Source organism: Anas acuta, chromosome 4 (genome assembly GCF_963932015.1).
Source record: "Anas acuta chromosome 4, bAnaAcu1.1, whole genome shotgun sequence".
Classification (NCBI taxonomy): Eukaryota; Metazoa; Chordata; class Aves; order Anseriformes; family Anatidae; genus Anas; species Anas acuta.
In genome coordinates, this window is record NC_088982.1 from 42,397,012 (window position 1) to 42,420,787 (window position 23,776).

General features: G+C 38.3%; 1 protein-coding gene across 1 annotated transcript in view; it reads left to right on the forward strand.

The window, feature by feature from the left end:
* The first annotated feature begins 432 nt into the window (after positions 1-432).
* EDNRA (endothelin receptor type A) overlaps positions 433-23,776 on the forward strand; it is a 34,172-nt gene continuing 10,828 nt past the window's right edge. Inside the window, exons 1-3 of the mRNA XM_068680909.1 lie at positions 433-770; positions 3,285-3,760; positions 16,286-16,413. Of these exons, the coding sequence (XP_068537010.1) occupies positions 3,359-3,760; positions 16,286-16,413 (530 nt within the window). The 5' untranslated portion in view covers positions 433-770; positions 3,285-3,358. The remainder of the gene's footprint in view (positions 771-3,284; positions 3,761-16,285; positions 16,414-23,776) is intronic.

A 23,776-nucleotide genomic window follows, 5' to 3' on the forward strand; every position in this document is an offset into this window, starting at 1 on the left:
CTTTAACAGAACTTCCACTTTTTCTGAGTAACTTTTCTGTATCACTACCTTAGCAGAAGAAGGGTAATAAGAAACATATGAATGACAGAAAATGCTACAATTTTATTTTTGTACGTGCATTTTTGGTCTTGAAAAATAAAAGGTGTTGCCGAGGTGTGTCCTGGACGGACCACAGCAAATGACACCCCGAGATGCAGAGTTTCTGAAACTCTTACACATCCAGTTGTACTGATCGTCGTGGAAACATAATCCTGACCGAGTCCGGGGAAAATGAAACGCAAAAGCTGTGTATTTAGTCGCGGGATATTTTTCCCTGCTCTGCTTGTGGCTGTTAAGTCGTCTGATTCAATCAGACACACAACCTTTGCGTGAACCCTACTAGCTGTCAGGAGGCAGCTGCAGCAGGGGATGGATTCCCAAAGGCTGTTGCCCTACCGAGCGCAGCGAAGTCGTTAGGCTCCGTTTCAGCGAGGAAACAGTTAAAGGGCTCAGCGTTCCCCCCGTGCCCGGGAGGCAGCCTTTGTGTTTAACGTTGGCAGGGGCTCCGCTCGGGCTGGAGGCTTGTTTTAATTGGGGGAGGGGGCAGAGAAGCGAGGACGCTCTGCCTTCTCCGCTCCGTCTCCCGCTACCGATTGAGCGGAGGTGGAGATTTCCATCCCACCCAGTCAGAGGCTCGGGGAAGACCATCCCAGGAAAAGCCGCTCGGCGGCAACTCCCGGGAGCAGCAGGCGCAGCATGAGCGCGGGGCCGGCGGCGGAGGCACGCCTGGGGTGAGTGCGCGGCGCCCCGTACCAGTGGCCCCGCTCCCAGCCCCGCTAAGGGCAGGGAACGGCGAGCGGCTGCTGCGGCCGCCCGGCTGCCGGCGGGGGCGAGGGAAGGGGGCAGACAGGCAGAGAGCTTGGGCTCTCCGGTAGGAAACGCAGCTCGGCGTGGGAACCCTGTGGAAGAGCTCCGCAGGCTGCCCTGCCTCGCCGGGTCCGTGTCGGGGCCGATGTCCCGGCGGCGGGGAGCGGGGAGGCATCACCCCGGGGCGGCATCACCCCGGTCATCAACCCATCAGTGCCCTGCTTGGGCTCCGCAGCAGTTTTTCGGGCACACCGGTCGCCGGTTACGTTTTGGCTCCTCTTTCCTGCCGCTCTGCGGTGACCCGGGCAGGGGCTGTCCCCGGTTTGTCCCCGGGTTCTGCTCCCCCACAGCGGCCGCCCCCGGCCCGCGGGTCCCCTCCGCGCCTCGGGCACCCACAGCCCTGCACGTAGGGCAGGCCGCCTGCGAGCTGTGTGCTCTGTGGCCCTATGGACACTTGGAGAATACGCCAAGCAAATGAAGGATTTGTCAGGAATCCGTAGGAAAGTGGCCTTCCTTATAAATCATTTTTTTAAAAAAGACAGTTGTAGTTTTGCTTCTTACGGGAAAGTTTCTTCTGGGAGAGGGAAGAGATGGCAGCTGGCGATGCTGTTCCCAGCTTCGCATGCTGCATGCACCATTGCCATGCGACCAGTATGTTCAAATGAGGTGTGTATATTAAGTTTTCACAGGAAAACATCATTAAATAAGGAGGATACTAATACAGCAACCAAGCTGTGGGCTCAGTCCATAGCTGTATCACATTTACTTGGGCAAGTACAAACTTGGAAATGTCGTTTAAATCACTACTGATTCAGTTTTTCCATTTGTGAATTGGAGAACAGCAGTCATAGCAAATAATAAAAGTACTAATGCTTGCCTGAAAAGAGTTGCAGTAAAACATGCCTGTTATTTCTGATACGACTTAGAATCCTAAGGCAAAAGCACTGAGATCACGCTATTGCTAACTGCCCATTGTATCAGGCTTTTAGGTAAGAGGGATTTGCTATCTAACTGATTAAACTTTAAAATCAAGTGCACAGGTACTCACGGCTGGTCAGATCACTATCTCAGATACACCAAGATAGAAGACCGTAAATTTGGATGACTGGTCTGTGAGAGATAGCACCCTACACAGCAGACAGGAATACTCAGACTAAACATTGCATACGCTGCTGTATAGAGACACACACACTTTAACAGATGACACACAACAGAAGTAGTAAATATTTATAGTGTGGCTGCATTCAGAACTACTATCAGCAAATTGTCTGCCACGTTCTTGTAAATTTTTGCTATAAACTCTGAATTAATAGGCCCATAGGGAATGAAATTAGGATTCATTTATTTAAAAGGATCCTCCCAATTGCTTCATGTGAGTCCCTAGAAATCAGAAAGTTATAAATACTAAACTTTCTACTCTTTTTTTGGCAACACTGTAGCATTTTGTCCTGCTTTGCAGATATGAGCCATGTATAAAATCTTTATCCTAAATTAGACCAAGGCTTCAAGGAATTGGACTTGAGAGTGTCCTCCTTGGCTTGTAACCTAGGGAAGTTTCGCTGGAGGTGCTACCTGCCCCCTGCCGCAGCGACCAGCAGCTCTGAGGCTGCACACTCCCAGTCACAGGGGTGGAATGCTACTGCCTCCTTTCCTATCTGGAAATGTCAGGAGTTATCACTTAGAATACTAAACCAACTAGTTTTTTATCTTTAAAAGAGCTTAATTTTTTTTATAGTCAACTTTGCCATGGATAAGGACTGCAACATGAGCAGCACTTACATTATTCAGGAACCAAAGACTTATTTTTATTACAATAAATTGACATATGTGGTCAAATGTTTACCCTGAGACTATAAAAGTCTTCCTCATAATGTCCAGGGACTTTGAGTCCAGTTCAAAATTTGATGTGATATATATGTATTATCAGTCTTCATTTAAAATCCAGGTAATTATAAAGCCAGAGAAAAATAATATAAAGCATCATTGTTGCAATATATCAAAAACACTCAAAAATTGACAAATGTAGTACCTGTAATTACTAATGCAGTGTTACCTTACTTTTTAGAACATACTTTATTTTAGTTAAAATATCTTACAGCAGTCCCCAAGGCCTCCCTTTGCTGGTATACTTTTCTTGGAAGACTATATTCTAAAGCAGAACTTCATCTACCCCTTTGTGTTCTTTCATGCACAAGTTCTGTCTAAAGTTAAAGGATCCTGCAGGATCTCATCTCTGAGTTTTGTCAGAATTAATGGATGTGGGTAATCTAGATTTCAGAGTAGCACAATGATTACAAGCATGTCTTTATATATATGTGTTGTAGAAATTACATCCAAATAGCTTTCTTCCTAAGTGAGAAGCAGGATGTGTTACCCTGCTGGGTCTACTGATTCTGTTTCTTTTTTTGTTTGTTTTTCCTTATTGTTTTTCTCTGCAGGTGAAGAAGTGAGAAGTACCTCACTGAGATAGTGAAAAAAACTCTCACTGAATTTGCTCATTTGGGACTTCGGGATGGAAGCCTTATGTTTAAAAGTTTCTTTGCTGCTGCTTGTTTCGGGATTTGTCCTCAGTGACAGCTCTGACAGAGATGCTGCCAACCAGAGTGATCTGGGAAACAACCTTCCCACTTTCTCAGGGATTGACTCCAGCATGCTCCTCACCACCAGACGGCCCCTGGTAATCAACCAATCTGTCAAATGCTCCCAGCAGACTAAGATTGCTGAAACTTTTAAATACATTAACACGGTGGTATCTTGTGCTATTTTCATCGTTGGAATGGTTGGGAATGCAACTCTGCTGAGGATCATTTACCAGAACAAGTGTATGAGGAATGGCCCGAATGCACTGATAGCCAGTCTGGCACTAGGAGACCTTATCTATATTGTCATTGATATTCCTATCATTGTGTACAAGGTAGGATGCAACAACAATACATTTTACTTGTAATTTCCTTACAAATACACTTGTTCTCTGTGGTTACTTCTTTGTCTAAATAGTGCATTTTGTCAATGAACTGCTTTAAAAAAGTATATCACACTTTCACTCTGCAACCAAGTCCTTGCTCTCAGGTGTCACCTCCATAAAGGAAAAACAAAATCTTCCTTTAAAGATGATGTAGCTCCTAGCTCTTAACCAAACCATAGCCTTGGGTATTTCAAGGAACTTTTCATTTATTATAGCTACTATAGTTAGCAAAACAAATTGTGAGAATAGACTTTTTATAGACTGTTCCCCTTCTTGATGGGCATAAAGCATTATATAAAGCATAGTTGCTATTTTTGGAATATCCTCTCCTTACTTTATGTTTTTACAGAAAATACTCTCTGTGATCAGCGAGTTTTATGTTATGACTTTGTGGAGAGTGACTATGTCAGTTACACTGAGAGTTAAGGTTTTAATTTAACACTCATAAGTAGCAGATTTCCAAAATTATTCCAGGGTTAGTAAGGTTAATTATATCACAGAACATTTTTGAAATAACAAATTTCATCTGGATCTCTCAAAGCATTAAAAGGGTTCTCAGCAATTCTGTCCCAGTTTTAATTTGCTTAATCAAGCAAAAACTTAAAGTAAACATAGCTTTTTCTAATGCAATATATGTTTGTCAGTGTGACAAACTTGCATGATTCCAGGACAGGTATGAGTGAACAGAACGGAGTCCTTTTTCAATATATCTGTCTCGAAGACGTTAACTTGTTTTAGAAAGTCTTCAAAGAATTTTGTAAGCTTCTATGTGTATCCTTGTGGATTATACACAAGTCCATAGCTGATAGGATATTATAATTTTTATTTCTTTTTTTTTTTTTTCTTTTGTAAAAAACTTAAGGCATTGCTGACAGTAAATAAAACACTAAGGAGTATAATGAAAAACAAAACCAAAAAAAAACATTCCTCACGTTTTGGCCCTTAAAAATTCCAGAGACTTAACTTTTAATGGCATACCTTTAAAACAAAGCATATTAATGCATGACTTCATAATTATTAGTGTTGTCTGGTTTCAAAACAGATTTTTAAATTAAAGAAACAGTGACAACTATTACAACCATTGGCATCATAACTTGACCTGCATTTTAATGCAGGCATTGACACAACAAGATCATCATAACTTGAATTCATTAACCAATTAAAAAAATATATATATGTGCATATGTCATTTGTACAGAGGCATATAATCTATGGTAACGTGTAGTACCCGATTCTGATCTTACAGTAGTATAAATTACACATAAATCTTTTAACTTTAACTGGTTTTAACATAATATGAATTTGAAATTAGGAGATAGACTGTGAATAATAACACAGGTGATTTAATGGAAATGTAAAAGTAAAATATTTTGTATTATCAAGTTGATGCGTACATTAGCCTTTGCCTGGTTTGACATTCCCCTGTGTCTTTCATAGCTGTGTGATGCGTGGTGGGACATGGGACTGGAGTTCTGCATGTTTTCATTATCCTTAGTGAATTGTTTTCATTATCCTTACTGAACTACATCTCCCACAGTGCATTACTGTTTCCTCCCAGGGAAATTATCCCTATGTCTTTATGAATATTTGCTAGGGCAGTGTTCTTATTCCTGGTGGAATTTCTGAAAAGAAACTTCCCAGGAAAAATGGCCCATTTTTTTATCCAAACTAAGTTTGGGAAAGAACAAGTATTCTCACCACACAGTTTTTTCTTGCTTTTCAAGAGCTCTGCTGCTTCTTCACATTGAAAGAGGACTGGAAATATGGAATTAATTTTGCCTTTATTGTTTTTTTTTTTTTTTTATATTCCCTTTATTGCTTTGAAATATGTATTTTTTCCAATTAATCTTCTGACAATCTTTTGCCTTCCATAGGTTCACTGTTATATCTTATATGACAAACTGTGGTCCCGAATAGCTCCCTACAAACAAAATGACCATAGACTATAACAAAATATCTTCCTGGACTGCAGAGAAGTATTTGATAATGCTGATAATGCTAATTTGATAAGGCTGTGAATGAAACCACAGCCCCTTGACATCAACGTCTGTCAACTCCCACATGCAAGAAGGCAGAACTGAAAGATTGTCTTTTAGTACTTTTTGACAGCTTGAACCTAAAAAATTGTTTTCTTAGAAATTATCATATATAACCACCTTGCTGTATAGGGTTACCTGCATGTATTTCGAAACAGGGAAGCATCTGTAGCATTTATAATGGAATGGTTTTACTTATGCTAAGAAATGAAGTTACTATTTGTAGTACATTTTTCATATAAACCATTCAGTAATATGTCTACTTACATTAGAAGCTGATTTTAAAGTCTGTTAGATGGTATTCCTGTTTATATCTCAAGGGATCCTAAAATCTGTGGCATCATTTAGCTCCCCTTTTGGAGTGACAATCTTAAAGATGGCCACTGGAAATATAACCATTTGAAAGTGGAAGTGACAGTATTTCAAGAAAAAAAAAGTTTCCTTTTTATTTTAAATCTTAATTTCTTAAGTATTTTATATACTTAGTTTTGAACTTTATTTTAAACATTCTTTTAGCTTTAGAATAAGCCTCATTTTGGGTCATATATTAATATCCTATATGAATAAGTGGTGTCAAACAAAACCTTATAGATTTGATCTTCATTTTGAGGAGGACAGAACAGCTCTAAAATCAGAATCAGAGTAAAGCAAGCATTGGTCTGCATGTTAAAAAAAAGAACACAATAGTATAGTATTAAGATAGCCACATCCTATACATCAAAACTTGTAATACTATGTAATTACACTGTAATATCAGAAATATGTATAATTGAAACATAAGGTAGCTTTAACTATTTTGAAATGACTCTCAGAAGAGAAGTAGTTAATGTTACTGAGATCCATATCAATTTCACAGATCTTAAAAAAGAGGAAGTTATAAGATTATAGTAATTGAAAATGTAAGGTCCCAGGAGGACTGAATCCATGATTAAGTTATGCATTTATACAATTAACAATGATGTGACATTGGGGAGAAAAAAAAATCATACAATTTATGTCGGATAAAGATATGGTCACAGGTGTTTGACATTTTTATCCTTTCTTCACTGTACAGTAGACTCAAAAATTCCCACTTACTTTCCTGAATTACTGTAATTATATGGTGGATTCCCCTTAGCAATTTGTTAAATGGATTGAGATGTTAGTAATACTCACTAGCCTTCTTTGAAGATATTCTGAATGTATTAAAGTCCCATCAGGCTTAATTACCTCTAGTATATTCACTTGTAGGATCAAATCAATATTAAAAATTGTAACAAATTGAGTTTTACAGGAAGGGTGCCAATTATAAATCCAGCCTTAATGGACTGAACAACTCGTTCTAAGACAATTTAATTTTAATCTCATTTATAACACCGAGACCCAAATAGTTTCCTCAACGTAAAACATACACATCTCAGCTATTCATGATGTGAAATAATGAAACCTTCATATCAGTAAGAATTACTTATTTTCGGTGAAAAGAAGACTAGGAAATATAATTCTAATGTTTCATGGTGCTGTAGAGGTAGGGCTAAGGCACTGAAAGAGACAGAGGTTTCATATCTCCTTTTCCAGAATCAGGTGGCAGAGCACATTACGGGAAGCTGCTGCATCACCCACATTACCCATTTGTAACAAATAGGTTAAGTTTGGACCCAATGCATGAAGGCTTCTTTAGAGGACTGCTTCCTATTAAAAAAAAAAAGTCACCTTTTTAAGGTTATACAGAGGCAGCAGCAGCAGCCTATCTGTAGCACTGCTGTCACCTTGGCTGTGCTAGAGCTCTGGCTGCTGCTATCACTGGCTAATCCCCGGCTGGAGCAACAGCAAGAACAGCTGCTCACCAGAGAAAAAAACTCTCCTGTTTCTGAAACAGAAAAAGTTTCCTGAGCTTGTAGAGCTAGAAACATTCCGGGCCCAGGCTCTCACTTTTGGAATGGCAAAGTTCAGCTTTAAAGATATTATTGGGAAGCCTTGAGCTGTCTCTGCTTCCATTTTAATGCAATTTCCAGAAAAATATTTAAATGAGTTCTGTTTATTGAAAAATGACCTACATAGGATTGATGTTAATTATATCACCTTACATCTTATTATTCTTAACTTCTTGAGTCATTATATTATTTAAAAAAAATAGATGAAGCAAATTAATTTTCTTTGAATGTGATTACCAAACTTTTCCCTAATTATTTTACCGATATAAAGTGAAAGACATCTACCAAGAATAAAAAGGTGTGAGTGTCCACTGCTCAAACAGCTCAACACAGTGGTGTTTTCATTAGTGGCCTAAGGTGGTTTTTTTTGGTGTTCATGTTTACATAGTTACAACAGCATCTAAATCTGAGTAGTCTACCTTGAACATTATAAAGCTAAATGTAGAAATGCAGGCAGTAAGCAAGCATTCCCAGCCATTTGCTCTTCCATAAAGGAAGAGTTAGCTGAGGCATTTCTAGTCATGAACATTTTTCAATGCCAGAGCAAATGTGCAAGTTTTAGACTCTCCCCCCCCCCCCCCCCCCCCTTCTAGATCACAATTTGGTGTATCTGATTGCCTTTACTGTCAGAATTAATAATATATATAAACAAGGTTGATAAAGAAATGCATCAGGAGTGATAATGTGGACTAATTGAGCAAGTGACACCCACAGTAGTTACACTTCTGTGCCAAAGGAATATAAGGCCAAGCCCACAGCACACACAAAGTTAAGTCTACTTAGAAGAGAAACCCACCTTTACAAACAAAATTCATCCCCTGTGCAGAGTGTCTCTCTCAATTAAGTATAAACACTAGTAGGAAACTCTGAGGCCACCAACCTAACAGCATTCCAGCTTTTGCTGAATGCTTGGCAGTGCTTCCACAAAGACGGTAGCCCGGTGTGCTGCAGAAATCAATATTACTTGCTCAGAACATGAACTATGATTTGGGTGTATGTCCCCATGTAGCGACCATACATTAAAGAAATCTAGAGGTAGCACAGGTATTGATTGTCATGTCCTGGAGGCACAAATCACCCAAAATGGAAGAGGGAAGGGGCAAGTGTTAGTATACCCGGAATCTGTTCTCTCCATTTGCAGACTACAGCTTCCTAGCAGAATGTGTATCATGCACTCCAAGGCAGGAGGTAAGGAAGGGTTTATGTTCTAGGGCTCCATTCAAGATCCACTCTGCCATTAAGTAATGGCTGTCCAGTACATAAATGGCCAACCCAGAGACTGTGGGAGAATATATATTCCTTTCAATGCACAGGCAGCTCCTCTCTCTTCTTCAGTTTCACATCTTGTGCCTGTCTTGCTGCTCTGTGGATCTGTAATACTGTACAGTACCTAGAGACTGTAGGTTTAGTAGAATATTTTAGTATGCTCACTCTGGTCATTTTTCAATCAGCTGAATTTTACAGATAACAAAGAACCATTTTGACTGTGCATATCCAGGGTTTACCACTTTTGCTGTAATTTCATAGCAATACTGTCACCCTCTTTTAGCAACACAAAGAAGACAACACAGGTTGAAGAATAAGAAAAGCAATATTTTGTTCAGGGATTGAAAAAGTTCTTTTCAGCAGATCACCATGCACATAAACAGACCTTGCAGCTCATTTGCCTGAAAAAGAGCTGCACAGCTTGAAAAGTAGTCTACCTAAATGGGGGGGAAGTTAGCCATCACCGCAGAACAAGAAAAAAAAAATTAATCCTACTTTGTAAACAACAAAAATACCACAGGGAGATGTCAGGAATGCTTGGCTGCTAAGTAGATTTTTGTAATAAATATAAACATTTTAAAGAGAATGTAAAACTTAGGATTTATCGTTTTAGCTGTTAGTTGAGACAGAACATTCTGCTTCAAAATCAGGGCATTTGTTTCCTTACCTTTCAGGATCTCTTAAAGTATAATATATTTTCTCTTGTGTAAAAACTCTACAGTCCTTTCCCTAGCTGCCTAAGTGGGAGAAAATGACTTCCCATTTTACTCAGCAGGAAAAGATGAGTGGAAAAAGCTGTGATAGGGCAATTCAGAAGAAAAAATGTTTTTGATGGTACTCCCGCATCCCCACATAACCTTTCTTCCTTCCAGAAAATAGACAGTCAGACTTCTATCCACTCAGACAGTGGAAAGAGGGCAGCTGTTGGCTGTAGCAAAACTAGGGATATATTTCCTGCAAAGAACAGCTGAAGAGATGCCACGTGCCTTCTGGAACGTGGCAGTATCATGATCCTAAGTATAAGCAAACTACTAAAGTCAGCAGGAGTCTGAACTATTAAGTCACCTTGATATACCCAGTGGTGGTCTTGTTCCCTTTTTACAGAGTCTTGCCCTGTTTGCTGTCTTCCTCTACTCAATGCCCTTCCCAAAGTTGAGGCTTTTCACTCCAGCAGTGGGAAGGGAAGGAATACTTCCAGACAGGCGCTTTTCTCTCTTCTTTCACCCTTGCAGCTTTCTGTGCCAGCAAAGTGGTGGAGCAGAGCTGAGTCATGCATGTGGGGTGAGCAACAGTCTGTGGGTCCCAAGAAAGAAATGGATGAGTATTGTCCTGCAATTCAGTTCTCTTTAGGATGCAGGGTTTGCGGGAAGACGAGAAAGATTTGAAAGTATGGAGTGAATTCTTGTACTGTGAGGTTTCATGGGGACAGAATGATCCTGGTTGAGTCACTGAGTCAAAATACCACAATTAAAATGCAACAAGCGGGAGACTGAACCCACCCCTCCTTCTAACTGGTCTCACAGACTGGAGACAGGAGGAAAGCCTCAGTCACAATTACTGTCTTTTGTCACTTAATGCAGTCAAGTCAGTGGCACAGACCTTGGACACTTTTGTGTTCAGTCGCATTCCACCTGAATTCCAACCAAAAGAGCGGGTATCATATTTGGCCCATGCCTTGAAGCAGATGTACTTTGCAAGGACCTACATAAGTGTAGATGATAACTTAAGACACAGCTGCACTTACAAAGCTCAACATCTCCCACAGGAAACTTGCCTGAAAAAACAAAACCCCATGTGATCTGACAAAGAGTAATTTCTCTTGTCTTTCATTCTGTGCTATGTTGCAAGGCAACGAAATCACCCAGGAATACACCGATTTTGTAACTCCACAGTTAGCAGGCAACGGTAACTTATGCAACTAGAAGTTATATAAACAACCAGCAGTCTGCGGGTTTGGTCTCCATCACTGCACAGGATGAACAGAATAAAGAAGGTATTTCTGTTTGTCCTGCTGAAGACAGAGTTGAAACCCTAGCTGCCAGAGTGGTGCCACCAGAATCACTGAACACCTAAAGGCCATGAAACTCAGAGATGTATCGTGCATGGGGGCAAATACTACCTGTATGAAAAAGTTTCTGGGAAGCAGAGCTTGTGTGCCAGCGCAGCAATGGTTCCAAGAAGATACAGAAAGAAGAGGAAGGCTCTAGAGCACTAGCATGAGATAAGAGCAGGAAGAGGCAGGTACAATAAAACCTTTTCTTTCATCCTCAGTGCTATGTGGCAGGGAGAGACGACCTCCTAACAAGTAGCTATTGAACCAAAGCAGTTTTCACAGAGCAGCTCAGAGACATTTCCTATCCAGCACCCAACCCAGTCCATCTATTTTGGGCTGAGCTCCAGGGTCATCATCTGCCTGTAAACACACAGTATCAGCCTAGAAATAGATAAACACTGTGGATGCATACGAGCATGTACTGGTGAATGCTCGTGTGGTTAGATTATAACATTCTCTCTTTTAGACTATATATAAATTGCTTGAGATGCACAGTGGGACTTTATCTGTGTTTTGTACATCAGCTAGAATACTAATGGGGGTTAGAAAATAGCAGTGGCAGTAGAATAAAATCAACTGAGTGACATTTAAAAATCATTGCAAAGGAATGTTCTCAGCACTGCTGTCTTGTTTGTTCCAAGCTGCAGTCAGGGCAGAGAGGCCATATAAAGGAGCAGAGACCAGGGGATGCTCAAGGAAGCTGTAGCTTTCTAGTCACTTACTGTAGTTATTCAAGACTGACGGTAGAACCTTGAAATTTTGGTTTCTGAATTCAGTGTAAGAATATGCTGTTGGCTACACTCTTCTCGCTCACGAATTGCACCACAGCTGAACCTTATGAAATACACATTTGCAACTACACGTGGGAAAAAGTGTATTTCCTTTGCCACGTCTTATTTTGAGAGTGGGGTTGCAAAAGCAGAATCCATTTGACCAAGTCATGGAGAACTAGGATACAAGCTAGGATAATCAGCCTGATTCCTCCTATCCCTGGGGCTTGAGAGGAAACGTAATATGCTAGGATTTTATCCCCATTTTGTCTGGATGTTAAAAACATGCAAAAGCACTTGAAGAGCACAGACAGTAGTCCCAGTTCTTATCTTGAGCCTAAGTAAATCAGGACTAATTCAATTGAACTTCTGTGCCCACTTTTTCATACAAAATAAATGTGATATTTCCCTCTGAAGTTTCTGTATCCTGCTAGGGTAGAACAGAGGGCAATGGACTTGTTTTGATGTAAAATTAGTAAAACCACAGATGGGATAAGACTAAAAATATCTCCTGAAGAAAAAACTGGCACCTGATCCAAAGGGAAGTAATGAATGCATAGCCGATGTAGAATGATAATGGAGTATACCCATGGAAATGTTTGCAAAGTTAATCTTAAAAATCAAATAACTTAATCCTGATCCTAGTGATTTTGATTAAAATCAACTTGAAAAGAATGTCTGATGATTTGGTACTGATGGTACTTCAATTAGTGGAAAAGTGTAAGAAACAAAAGGAATAGAATACTTTTCATCTTAAAAAAGGAGAGCTTCCTGGGGTGCAGGGAAGATGTGTACATGCTGAAACTGTGATAAAGCTTCCCTGTGAGAAGTAATGACTAAGTGAACCTTTTTCAAGTACAACACTTTTCTTTTTGAACCTTTTCTTTTTGAGCTTTGTAGTAAGAGTTTCACAGTCAGTACAAAGTGCTTGTTCATTTCTATTGCTGAGTATATGCTACAGTCACGGTCAGTGCACATAAGAGAAGAGGTGGCTGTCTTTCTCTTGCCTCTTAGAGTGTGAGTTGTAATAGTAAATCAGTTTTGGGGCTCTGCTTGGCACAGGCAATTGGTAAAAGACTGCTGAGGCCTCTTTACCTTGGCATTGCCACTTCTAATTTAGCCTTCACCCAGTGGTGCCTGCAAACTATTCCGATTTTACCCGAACCCAGACACCATATGATTACTGACTGTTGAGAATTTGAAGCTGATATTCCACATGGTGAGAATGGGTTGGAGAACCACCTTGGATTCAGACTGGCCTTTCTTTCTCCAACAGCTTTTACGCAGCCCCTGACATAAACCTCATGCAAGAGCTCTTGGCAAAAGGCAGAAATATGCCCTGAAACTTTTGTTATTATATAGCCAATCTATCCAGAAAATAATTTTGCTGGAGCTTTCAATGTATTTCATTCAGTTTGTATAGATAAAATCAAAGGAACTATCCAACAGCTTGCAGGCATAATTTCATTACCTTTATTACTGAAGCTACTGACAATAGTTAAATCACCAATTCTAGTGATCCACTAACTAGCCTCTGGCACAAGAGGGATTTGCTTACATTAAATATGATTGTCCTAAACTGGAATACCATTGCAAAGATGCTTGCATTCTGTCTGCTGGGGTCTTGATGGTAAGTAAGTTTCTTGGTTCTCCTTGAAGAAGAAAAGAATTCTCAGTATGCTAGAAAACATACAGCAAGAAACAGCAACAGAACAAGAGCAAATGGAACATTTATATTGTATCACTCTCAAATAGTGAGTAGACAGATTTGGATTGATCCTATGGCTTATTTTTAGAAATCTCATTTTAGTATTCAACTAAAGAGAAAAAATAATCAAGTAAAAATATACTGCCTAGTGGATAATGCCTTTCCTATCTAAATAGCAGTCATACATGTAAGTTTGGTTCATAGTTGACTGAAAGTTATGAATTGCTAAAATCTGTCCTGAAATACAAGTGATCAAATAACAATATGAATATGGTGCTAGAGAAACTTATACAGCATATTGTAGATAGCAGCTTCCAGGATTTAAGGCAGTATTTGGGGAAAAAAAAAAAAGCAAAAAAAAAAAAGCACATGTACTTTGGCATTGTGGTGAATGGGTATAAACAAGAGATGTGAAAATGCAAATGAGGAGTGACTCTAAAGAGAAGTTCAATTACTAGAAACCTAGCTTTCAATGAGTATTAAATAGCTTGCTTCAGCAATAAACATCCTGTACTCTGCATCTGAATATTCTGAAAATCTCATGCTGTGAAAAAGCAGAAAGGTAATTCCTACCTTCAGTCAGATAAAGACGTATGTGAACTTTAACAGTAACATTTATATTATCAAAGGTTGTGATTAATATTATATTTCAATTTAAGAATAATTTAAATAGTGATAAAATGTTTATTTTGAATACTACAGTCCTGAGCTAGGACCAAAAGTTGTTGTTTTTTCTAATTCTGCAGACAGAATACACCCACTTTTACTAGACAACCACTTTCCAGACCCTAAGCTTCTACTGAAAAAAATTTCCTTCTGTCTGCACAGATAACTTTCAAAATGCAAACTGACTGTAAGGAAAGAAATAAGGTCTGCCCAAGCATGAAAATGGCCTGAGAATAGATATGCAAGAAAGTGAACTCTGCAACCTACAGTCAAAATTCCTATTGATTTAATTATATTCTGAACTGTATAATCTTTGCTCAGTTTTAATTGCAAAAAGGTTACAAAATATGAGATTCATAGGTTTTGTACTTTGTTTTTGAAAGAGCCCAACTAATTTTTGCATGAAGAAAGCAATGGGGTCAGTCCCTGCGCATTTGTGTAGATAAGTGTGGTTCCTTGCTCTCTGTTTTCCATTTTGTGTTTTTGCCCACAGACAGCTAGAATCTGGCACATCACACATGCTGTATTTATTGGAAATGATAGCCTTGCCACCCGTTTATCACTATCTCATGCACTGGAAAATAAAACTGTTGTGATGTTACAATCTATTTCAGTTATATAACACTGAAAAAAGTTCTATATAAACCTTCCCAGGTCTAGATCTAAGTATCTTCAAAATTTCAGCAGAATTAGTTTTCAGAAGCTTTCAGAAGCTTGGGTTTGGATTCTAATTGCCACTCAATAGTGTACCATTTGCTATTGCCCTCTAAAGCAAACAAAAACATCTATAAACTGAAAGGGTACCGTCAAACTATCCTGTGTTCCAGCCTTTGTTCAGTAACACTACATATACGTGTAAATCAGATGATGAATGCACACAACTAATAATGAGTTAATCATCCAATAAGATAAACTATAATTACTTTGTATTGGCTTGAAAAATTGGATCCCTGCCTATCTGGGATACAACATCCTCCAAGATGTTGACAAAGTTACATGTCTAGTTCAAGGATTTTTTTTTTTCATTTTAAATCTAATGCTTCTTATTACATAGACACTTCAATAAAAGTTGGTAATAGCATAAGAACTGTTGGGCTATGTCACACAAACTGCTCATCATACCTCTTATTCAGTATCCTACCCGTGACAAAGGCTCAGCAGCAGAGACTTAGGGGAGAAAATTTAAAAAAGGTAGAGCAAGAGTGACCTTCTCACCAAAAGGGGAAGGATATGTCAATTTTCAAAAGAACACGGTGACTGTAAGATCTCTTTCCTGAATGGAATTAGCCAAGTTAGAGCTCAGTGTGTATGGACTTAATATTTTTTTCCAATTACATTTACTTACATTGAATATAATCTGCCATTTTAACTACCCTAAGTCATTTGTATCCCGTATTTTGTTCAATACATTAACAGTTACACCTAGAAAGATTCATATTTATGCACTATTTTTTCACAATTATTCACAGGAATCCATGTTTTCGTATTTGTTTTGTTAATGCTTCCTTGGAAATACTGATCTAAACCCCAGCCGCTCATTCACATCTTTCCAAATGGATGCCTTTCTGTTGCGTGGTAGTACAGCCCACATGTATGAAGCTAGTCCTTTAGAACATAATATGGAACTAATTATGTGTGTACACTATCTTCTCCACACACTTAACAATCTGGCAGTGTCTACTGACATGGTGGTGTATTTACAATGACAAGAATCTACTTGCATGCAAGCATGGGAATTTGGCTCTGAGGTATTTCATTATGAACTATGAATTATGCTTTGAATCCTTGGTTCTGGGCCATAGTAATCGCAACCATTTATGACAGGGCTGAGTTAGATTTTCACTATTTGGTATTGGGGGCTGAAGCACATCCATAAAAGATCCTTTAACAATGCAAGTGTATAAGGTCAACACTTAAGTTTTCATCCTCTGTGCCTCTATGTTTGAAGTACATAAATTTTGAGGTTACAATGATTGTGTCTAAGACAAGAAAGAATTGTTATTGTTACATATTTGCTAAGCTATTGTTTAAATATGCTGCTTGTTTTGTATCTTCTCTTTAGCTCCTGGCTCAGCAATGGCCTTTTGGAGATAGTGAATTTGGACAGTTTCTTTGCAAATTCCTCCCCTTTATACAGAAGGCATCAGTGGGAATCACAGTCCTTAATCTCTGTGCCCTTAGTGTGGACAGGTACAGTATATTCTACTCTTTTGATTGACACTGTTCTTTCCCTTGCAGTTTTACTAATACTGGGAGTACTCAGTATGGTCTTCTTAGCAGACAGACTGCAGTATAGACGTAACCTAAATTCTGCTTTTTGATATCCTGGCTATAACAAAGCACCACATCTGTAGCTCAAAGTATACCACGAAGCTAATAGATCTCATGCCTAGTGAATTAATTTCATAGCTTTTTAAAGGTATTTAAAAGGTTTATTAAAGCATTATCTCAATTTCTCTTACCAGACTAAATTTTATTGGGATTTGAGTCAGTATTCTTTTTTTTTTCTTTCTTGTATGTGACATAATGTTTGCTTTGTATTTGAACAGGATCATAACCTTTAGTCGTAAAAATATTTTTTTTCAACTCATTGCCTATGGACTATAATTACAGAATTCATTTTAATAACTTATACAGCTAATTGAATTTTATTGAAAAACATGCTGGAAACCTGCTTTGATAGTTTGATGTTGATAGTTTGAAAATTAATAAAACTCTGCTAAAAGTGCTCAAGAAGATATATAAACATTATGGTAGGACAACAGCTAAGATGCTTTTGAACATTATTCTTTTATGCTTTTTTTTTTTCTTCATGAATATTAGGCAAAAGCAGATGGAGAATTCACATACTTAAAGGCTCTTTATTTTTATTGGTCTTGAATATACTTGTTCATATTCTAGACTGAGATTTCAGTAATTCTGATACAGAAATCATTGATAAATAGAATGCAATATGCATATTAATATAGTGAGGCAAATATAAATGAAACTTTAAAAATAATCTTAGATTGGTTTTGTATGAAAAGTTGATGTGCAAGGTTTGCAATGGATGAGTAACTGAGATGTATCTATTCCTGAAATACAGTTCCTTATTGCATTGGTAACTCATTAGCTGAACTCATTAGCTCATTAAAAACAAACAAACAAACAAACAAACACAAGTGCTCTATTTCTTTTATGAGTCTGTGACTATAAACAGAATTCTATTGCTCAGACTGTATCTGTCCAACATAAAACACAATCCAATGGACTACTCTAAATCCTAGATCAAACACATATGAAACTTGCAGATTGTTCACTAAGTTCTCACCAATGAGTTTTCACTAGATTTAGTGAACATATGTTACATATGTTTTCATAAATTGGAAGTAACTCAGCTGAAGCTATCTTTTTATATATGCATGTTTGTTTTTCTTTGTTTTTGTGATTATTTTGTGATTATTTTGTTGGTTTTTGTTTATAAGCATTGGTTTGCTAATAAACAAATGCCATTCCCATTTGAGTATAAAACCTTGTATGGGATCATACTCAAACTACTTAATTTCCTCCTCCAAACTACATGCTTTGTCAAGGACATAGTCTTTATCACTCGGTGCTACTGTAGTAAATTACTGTAGAGAATGTGTGTTAGAAAACAGATACATAGAGCCAGACTCTGATATTGGCTAACACATATTGAATCTAAGTTAAATTATCATTAAATTAAGATCTGACAACACCTTAGACAAATTAGGTCAGGCACAGGAGTGACAGGCATAATCATATTAGTAAAGAATTCTACATCAGCTAAAGGATATGTTTTAATATGAAAAATGAGTACATTTTTCACAAAAACTTGTGTGCTGTCACAGCTGGACTATTTCTGGTCTACAGGCTAGCTATTTTTTCCTTAAAAAATGCTCCTGAAAATGATCACATTTATAGTTAGTTAGTTAGAGAGCGTATATATGGGACTGCATTCTGCAAGGTAAAAATAGATGGAGGCAATCAGTACAATGAATATAGAGCTCCAAAGCTTTGATAATTATTGACTCCTTAGCTCTCATTTGTAGACTACAGCCTTGCTTTAGAACCCAATGTTTGTTTTTTCTTACAGGGACTGATCCCTGTACTAACTACACCTTACTGTGAAACACCACTCATTACTAGTGCCCCTTGCACAAAATGGCTTGCACTGACAGCGTATTAAGGTTTAACTGTGTGTTCCCGAAGGAACAATGCCCATTCACACATAGAGAGGGTTTCAAGAGGCTGAAAGAAAACATCAAACCAGCCATTCACCCTTCAGAGGAAGATCACATTTATTTCAGATGCCCCTCAGACATTTTTAAACTCTGAATCATGATCATGATGAAAGTCTGATGCTTCTTCTAAACAGTCCCTGACTGTGACTAAGAGGAAGGATGTTTTCCTTCCTGAACTTTTACTTTTCCTTATGTCTCAGACATAACAGTTTTGATGAAGAGATGGTTTTTAAAAGTGCCAATCTCATTTCATAGGTATACACTCTCTTCTTGACCCTTCTGAATACCAAATTTCACAGGACAGTCATTTCAGGTTAGGTGCTTCCATCTGGACCAACTTGCAGTAAATGTATAAAACATCCAGGTTATAGCAGTAAAGCAAAGCAGTAAGAGCTTTATTATATTAACTGTTATTATATTATTAATGGCTCTTATTTATAATGTAATTACTTTCAATTATCAATTTATTATATTGCTGTCAACACACTGCCAGCTGGCTTTAGAATGAAGAACTGCAGTGATCTGATCTCTCACAGCAAAGAGGAATAGATTGGTACCAGTAACAGTATAGGAACTGTTCTGCTGCTATCCTTTCCATTTTATAAAGGGCTAGTGGTACTTGCAGAACAGAAGTATGTTATACTAGTGGGTCACTTGAACAACTAATTTTAATGCGGTCAAAAGGAACAGGGAGGCGCAAAACCACCTACTCTGTAAAACAGCAGCAGGCATAGGGGAGGCACAGGCGTTCCCTGTGCAAAGTGCTCTAAGTGATCCCGCTGGAGCAGTGGGATTGAACTCGGTGATCTCCAGACGTCCCTCCCAACCTCAACCATTCTGGGATTCTGTGACTCATAGTCCACATACAAGCTATAAGCCAAGGTTTAATTTTCATATGCTTCTTGACTTCATTTCATAAGGCGCACAGTACATTTTCTTTTTTAATTGTGACTAGATACCACTATGGTAAAGTCCATCCAAATTGTTCCAAAAATTAATCTAGGCCGCAGCAAAAACCACAAGCTTACAGCATTAATGTGACCAATACTGAAAGGCTAATTAGAGTTCTGGAATTATTCCTTACCAAAGAATGATGAAATCATGGATAGGGTGTTGAAAAGCATCAGAAATGATTCAGTGACCTTACAGATCTCAGCAAATTGCTTCTCAAAAATAATGGCAAAAAAGCCACTTAAACATTACATCCAAGTACTGAAACACAGATGATGTATCAGATATCCTTTAGGTCTTAGTTTTGCAAAGAAAATGTAATATTAACCCACTGATCAAAGTTGCAGCCAGATTCTGAATGAAAATAAGGTACACATGTTTAACAATGAGGGTAATTAACTACAGCAAGACATCACCAGGGAAAGGTGAAGGTGTGCTGTTTTTTATGTTCTCAGATCAATACAAGATGTCCTTGTGGAAGACATGCTTTGAACCAGTTATAACTAGATAGGAGTGTAGTATTTAAATTTATGTATGTATACTTTATGATGTAATGATCCCTTGTCCTCAAATACTCTGCATACTTAAATACAAGTAGTAAGAGGGACTGCAGGGTCCATAAAAAGAAAGTTGGAATAAATAGCTAAGAATGAGAGAAAAGGGAAGAGGAGAAAACACAGAGGAGAGAGCAATTGAAGGGTACAGTATACTAAAGTTGACAGCACATACACGAGCAATAGAAAGTGGAAAAAAAAATGGGGTGGGGGGGGGGGGGAGAAAGAGAGCCACAGCACTAAATAGAGAAAGGGAAATGATTTGGAAAAGAGCTGAATGTTTTAGAAAAGGTTGGAGAGAAAAAGAAAACAAACAGAAACAGCAAATGAAAAGATAAAACATGCACATACACACAGATTTTAGGCTGAGGAATTAAATGTAATGTGTGATGCATCTATATTATTTCAGTTCCCTGGCAGCCATCCTATATTTTTTAAGTGTGAGGGAAATAAACCCTGCAGTATTTCCCATTCCTAATTATGGGAGGTTTGTGGCTAGACAAAGATCCTATATGTTACATAATTCACAGAACACCCACTTGAAAAATTTTACTACCACTATTTTTCAAACCACTCTTAGAGCAGCGAGTAGAGACAAAGTAATTGCAGGCTAATATGTATTCAGGAAATTTTGATCTAATTAGTGAACTTCCTATCCTTTAGGTGAAACCATTCATAATATTTTTCAGCCAGTAATTCTGCATCTGATGGTCATTTGAAATGTTAACTGAAAAAAAAAAGCCAATAAAATATATATAGAATCCAAATCCTTGCTGCTGTGCACACTGACCTTCTGTACAAATCAGACATAACTTGAAGAGAAACAGGTATAAAAAAAATGCAAGAAAGGAAAGCATTAGATTCAAAATTTCTAACCTATTTGTTGTCATCTAGATAGTTACACAGGTAACACAACAAAAATTTATGTCTTGAAATGTGTACGCTATAGTCTCCTGTTTAAGGACATCCTGCAGTCAAGGATGATGAGGTAGTACCCTGCACCTTGTGCAGCTGATTTTATTGATTGTAAAAGTTCCAGTTAGTAAACTTCCAATTGATTGGTATATTTCCAAAGTCCAGCTGGTACAAATATCTGAGTATTTGTGTGAATATTCCTAGGAATATTCCATGTAGTAATTAAATCTAAAATCTGATACTTGATAAAATGAAATATGAGAGGATCACAAAGCATTCAAAATTAAATCTGAATTTTAATACGAATAAATGTGTGGGAAGATCTGATGTTGAGCATTACTTTCCCAATTATTTCAGCATAGGTTGTTTCAATGCTCTCAGAATTCCATTCTCATAGGCCTCCGCCCCATGAGTGAACTCTTGACTCCATCCTTTCTGAGATCCTTTGAAGATAAGGATGTCTTCAGAAGATGTTTTCATTTTTAATCTGCAAGTCCAAAATGTACTGCTTTGCTTTAGTACTTTCAAAATCTTTATACATATATTTCTGTTAAAACGGTGTACTAAGAACCTATCCCTAGTACACCCATGACTATGCAGTGTATGATACTGCTTTTTTATCAAGAGATATCAAAGCAAAGGTTTCTAGTTAGTTTGCTGCAAGCATGGTGGCATACAAGGCTCTGACACCTTCCAGTGTTGTTCTGTAATAACGCCTTCTGAAATTTGTGTGAGGGGCTTAAGGCCTGATTTTCCATTCCTGCATCTTCCTTCTTCTAACATCGAGGCTACAGGGGATTTAATTCATGTGTTCCACCCTGTTAATATTAATGAGCACACTTCCAAACAAAAAAGGGGGCGTGATAGAGGGAATCAGAAGAAGTGCTACATGTGAATCCTTAATCTCAAATTAGTGTTTTGTTTAGAGGAGGGGTGTGGTTGCCTTTAAATAACTAATTTTTACAGACATCTGTAGCCTAGGTCCTACATCCCTTGGCAGTTTTTTCCCACCAGAAGCTCTTCATTCCTTCCATCTCAGAAATACAAACTTGAACCCTTCCCAGTACATTCAAAATAATTGTAATCCAGAGTTCTCAACTACTCTTTTCCTTAAACCCTTGTTACCCCTGAGCCTTTGAGCCCATGCCAAAACTCTGGCTTCCTCCAATCATAAGCCATCCCACTCTCATCCTTCCACACCCTAATCCTCCAAATGAAAACTCTGTGATCTAAATTCCCCTGTTCTCTCTTTCCCCTGCCAAATCTCGCCCATCCCTGCCACTGAGAGCCTATGTACTTGCAAATTGTACACTTCTGGTCTGCTGAGGGCACCTTCTTTTCCCACACCCTTCACCTTCCTTGTGCCTGCTGGCATGCTCTGTTGTTAGTTGCTGTCATCTGTTAAAATCACCACTTCATTTGCTTTTCTTTGAAAAGCTTAACCTTGGCTCCTGCCTTGGAAAGGTGTTAAGGATAGACATAGCAGCTGCATGCATCCAAATGCGTCTGCCAGAACTCTTGCGGCAGAAAATGAGGCCATGTCAAAAGAATATTTGCCATAGTCAGGACAGTAAAATGCCACAGCTCCATACAATTTTTAACTGGTTCAGTAACTTCTTATTCTCACCTTTAAAAAGCAGAAGAACAACTCTTCTTGACTTTTTTCTCCTCAACTAAAGAAGACTATTTCATCAGTGCATGCCATGATAAGCCCGTATAGCACTGTGGTTCCAAATGGGAAGGTGCTATTCTTTTGTGGAAGTAAAATAAACAGTTTAGAAACTGTTATATCACCGATGACCGAAAGCTCTCCAGCATGCATTTCAGATTAGTACAAGAACACAATAATGTTCATTCTTTCCATAATTTTAGATAGCATTGTCTTTGCTAAATTGTTGGAAACGCTAAGTAACTTACTTACTACAGCTATTGCTAGATAACAGTTCAGTCTACTAATGAATTTTCTATTTACAGACTGGTATTACTCTGTATTACATGCACATCTGTCTTCTTCCAATAATTTTTGAACCTATTGAGCAGACTTGACAGAGAGGTTAAGGTCTGAAAGCTAATAAACTCCTACAAGTTCCTTGAAAACTGGCAGACAAGTTGAGGAGAAAGACCCTTTCAGTTCCCTGACTGGGGGAAAGGCTGTAGCCTGTAAGAAGAATCCTCCAACACGGGAGGGACAGAGAAAGTAAAGAAAGGAAGAGAAAAAGAGAGACGTGCTATAAATGTTTGGACTGTATTTGAAACTTTTTTGAGTTCTTACTTTTTATCAGGGATTTGAGCTATCAGATGCATACATATAGAGAAATAGGTTTCAGCAATTCCACTTTTTCAAAGAAACTTGGTATTTGAGAGATAAAGTTATGGGAAAAATGCTTTGCTTTTGGTATGTGCACACCTCTTAGCCTTGCACTTCAGCTTCTCATCAGAAAGGCGATGTAAAGGCTGGGATCACTGTCAGACAGTCCTAACTAGCACTCAGTTGTATTCTAAAGCCAATACAGGATATACCTCATAGAAACAGTACTTTCACCATTAGCATAAATAAAAGAAATGCATTTTCATTTGATGAAAAATATTTTCACAGTATTTCATTGCATGCCAGCTGACAACTCCACTTCAGATAGCACTGCAGTTATAGCTGAGGTAGCTGTGTCAGATCTGTTAGAATGGCTATTGTGTTAGAAAGATTTTTCTTTTGCTGTTATATCATCTGATCTAGATGATCACCCCTTGATGTGCACTGCTGTGTCTTAGGTGGCTTGACAGCTGGCAAAGCCCCTGGAACAGGCAGGAAAAACAAGCAACATGAGTCTAAGGTGTCAGCTTTGGGATTTTCCTTCATATATAAAACTGGAGCAAGATGTTTGAATTTAAGGA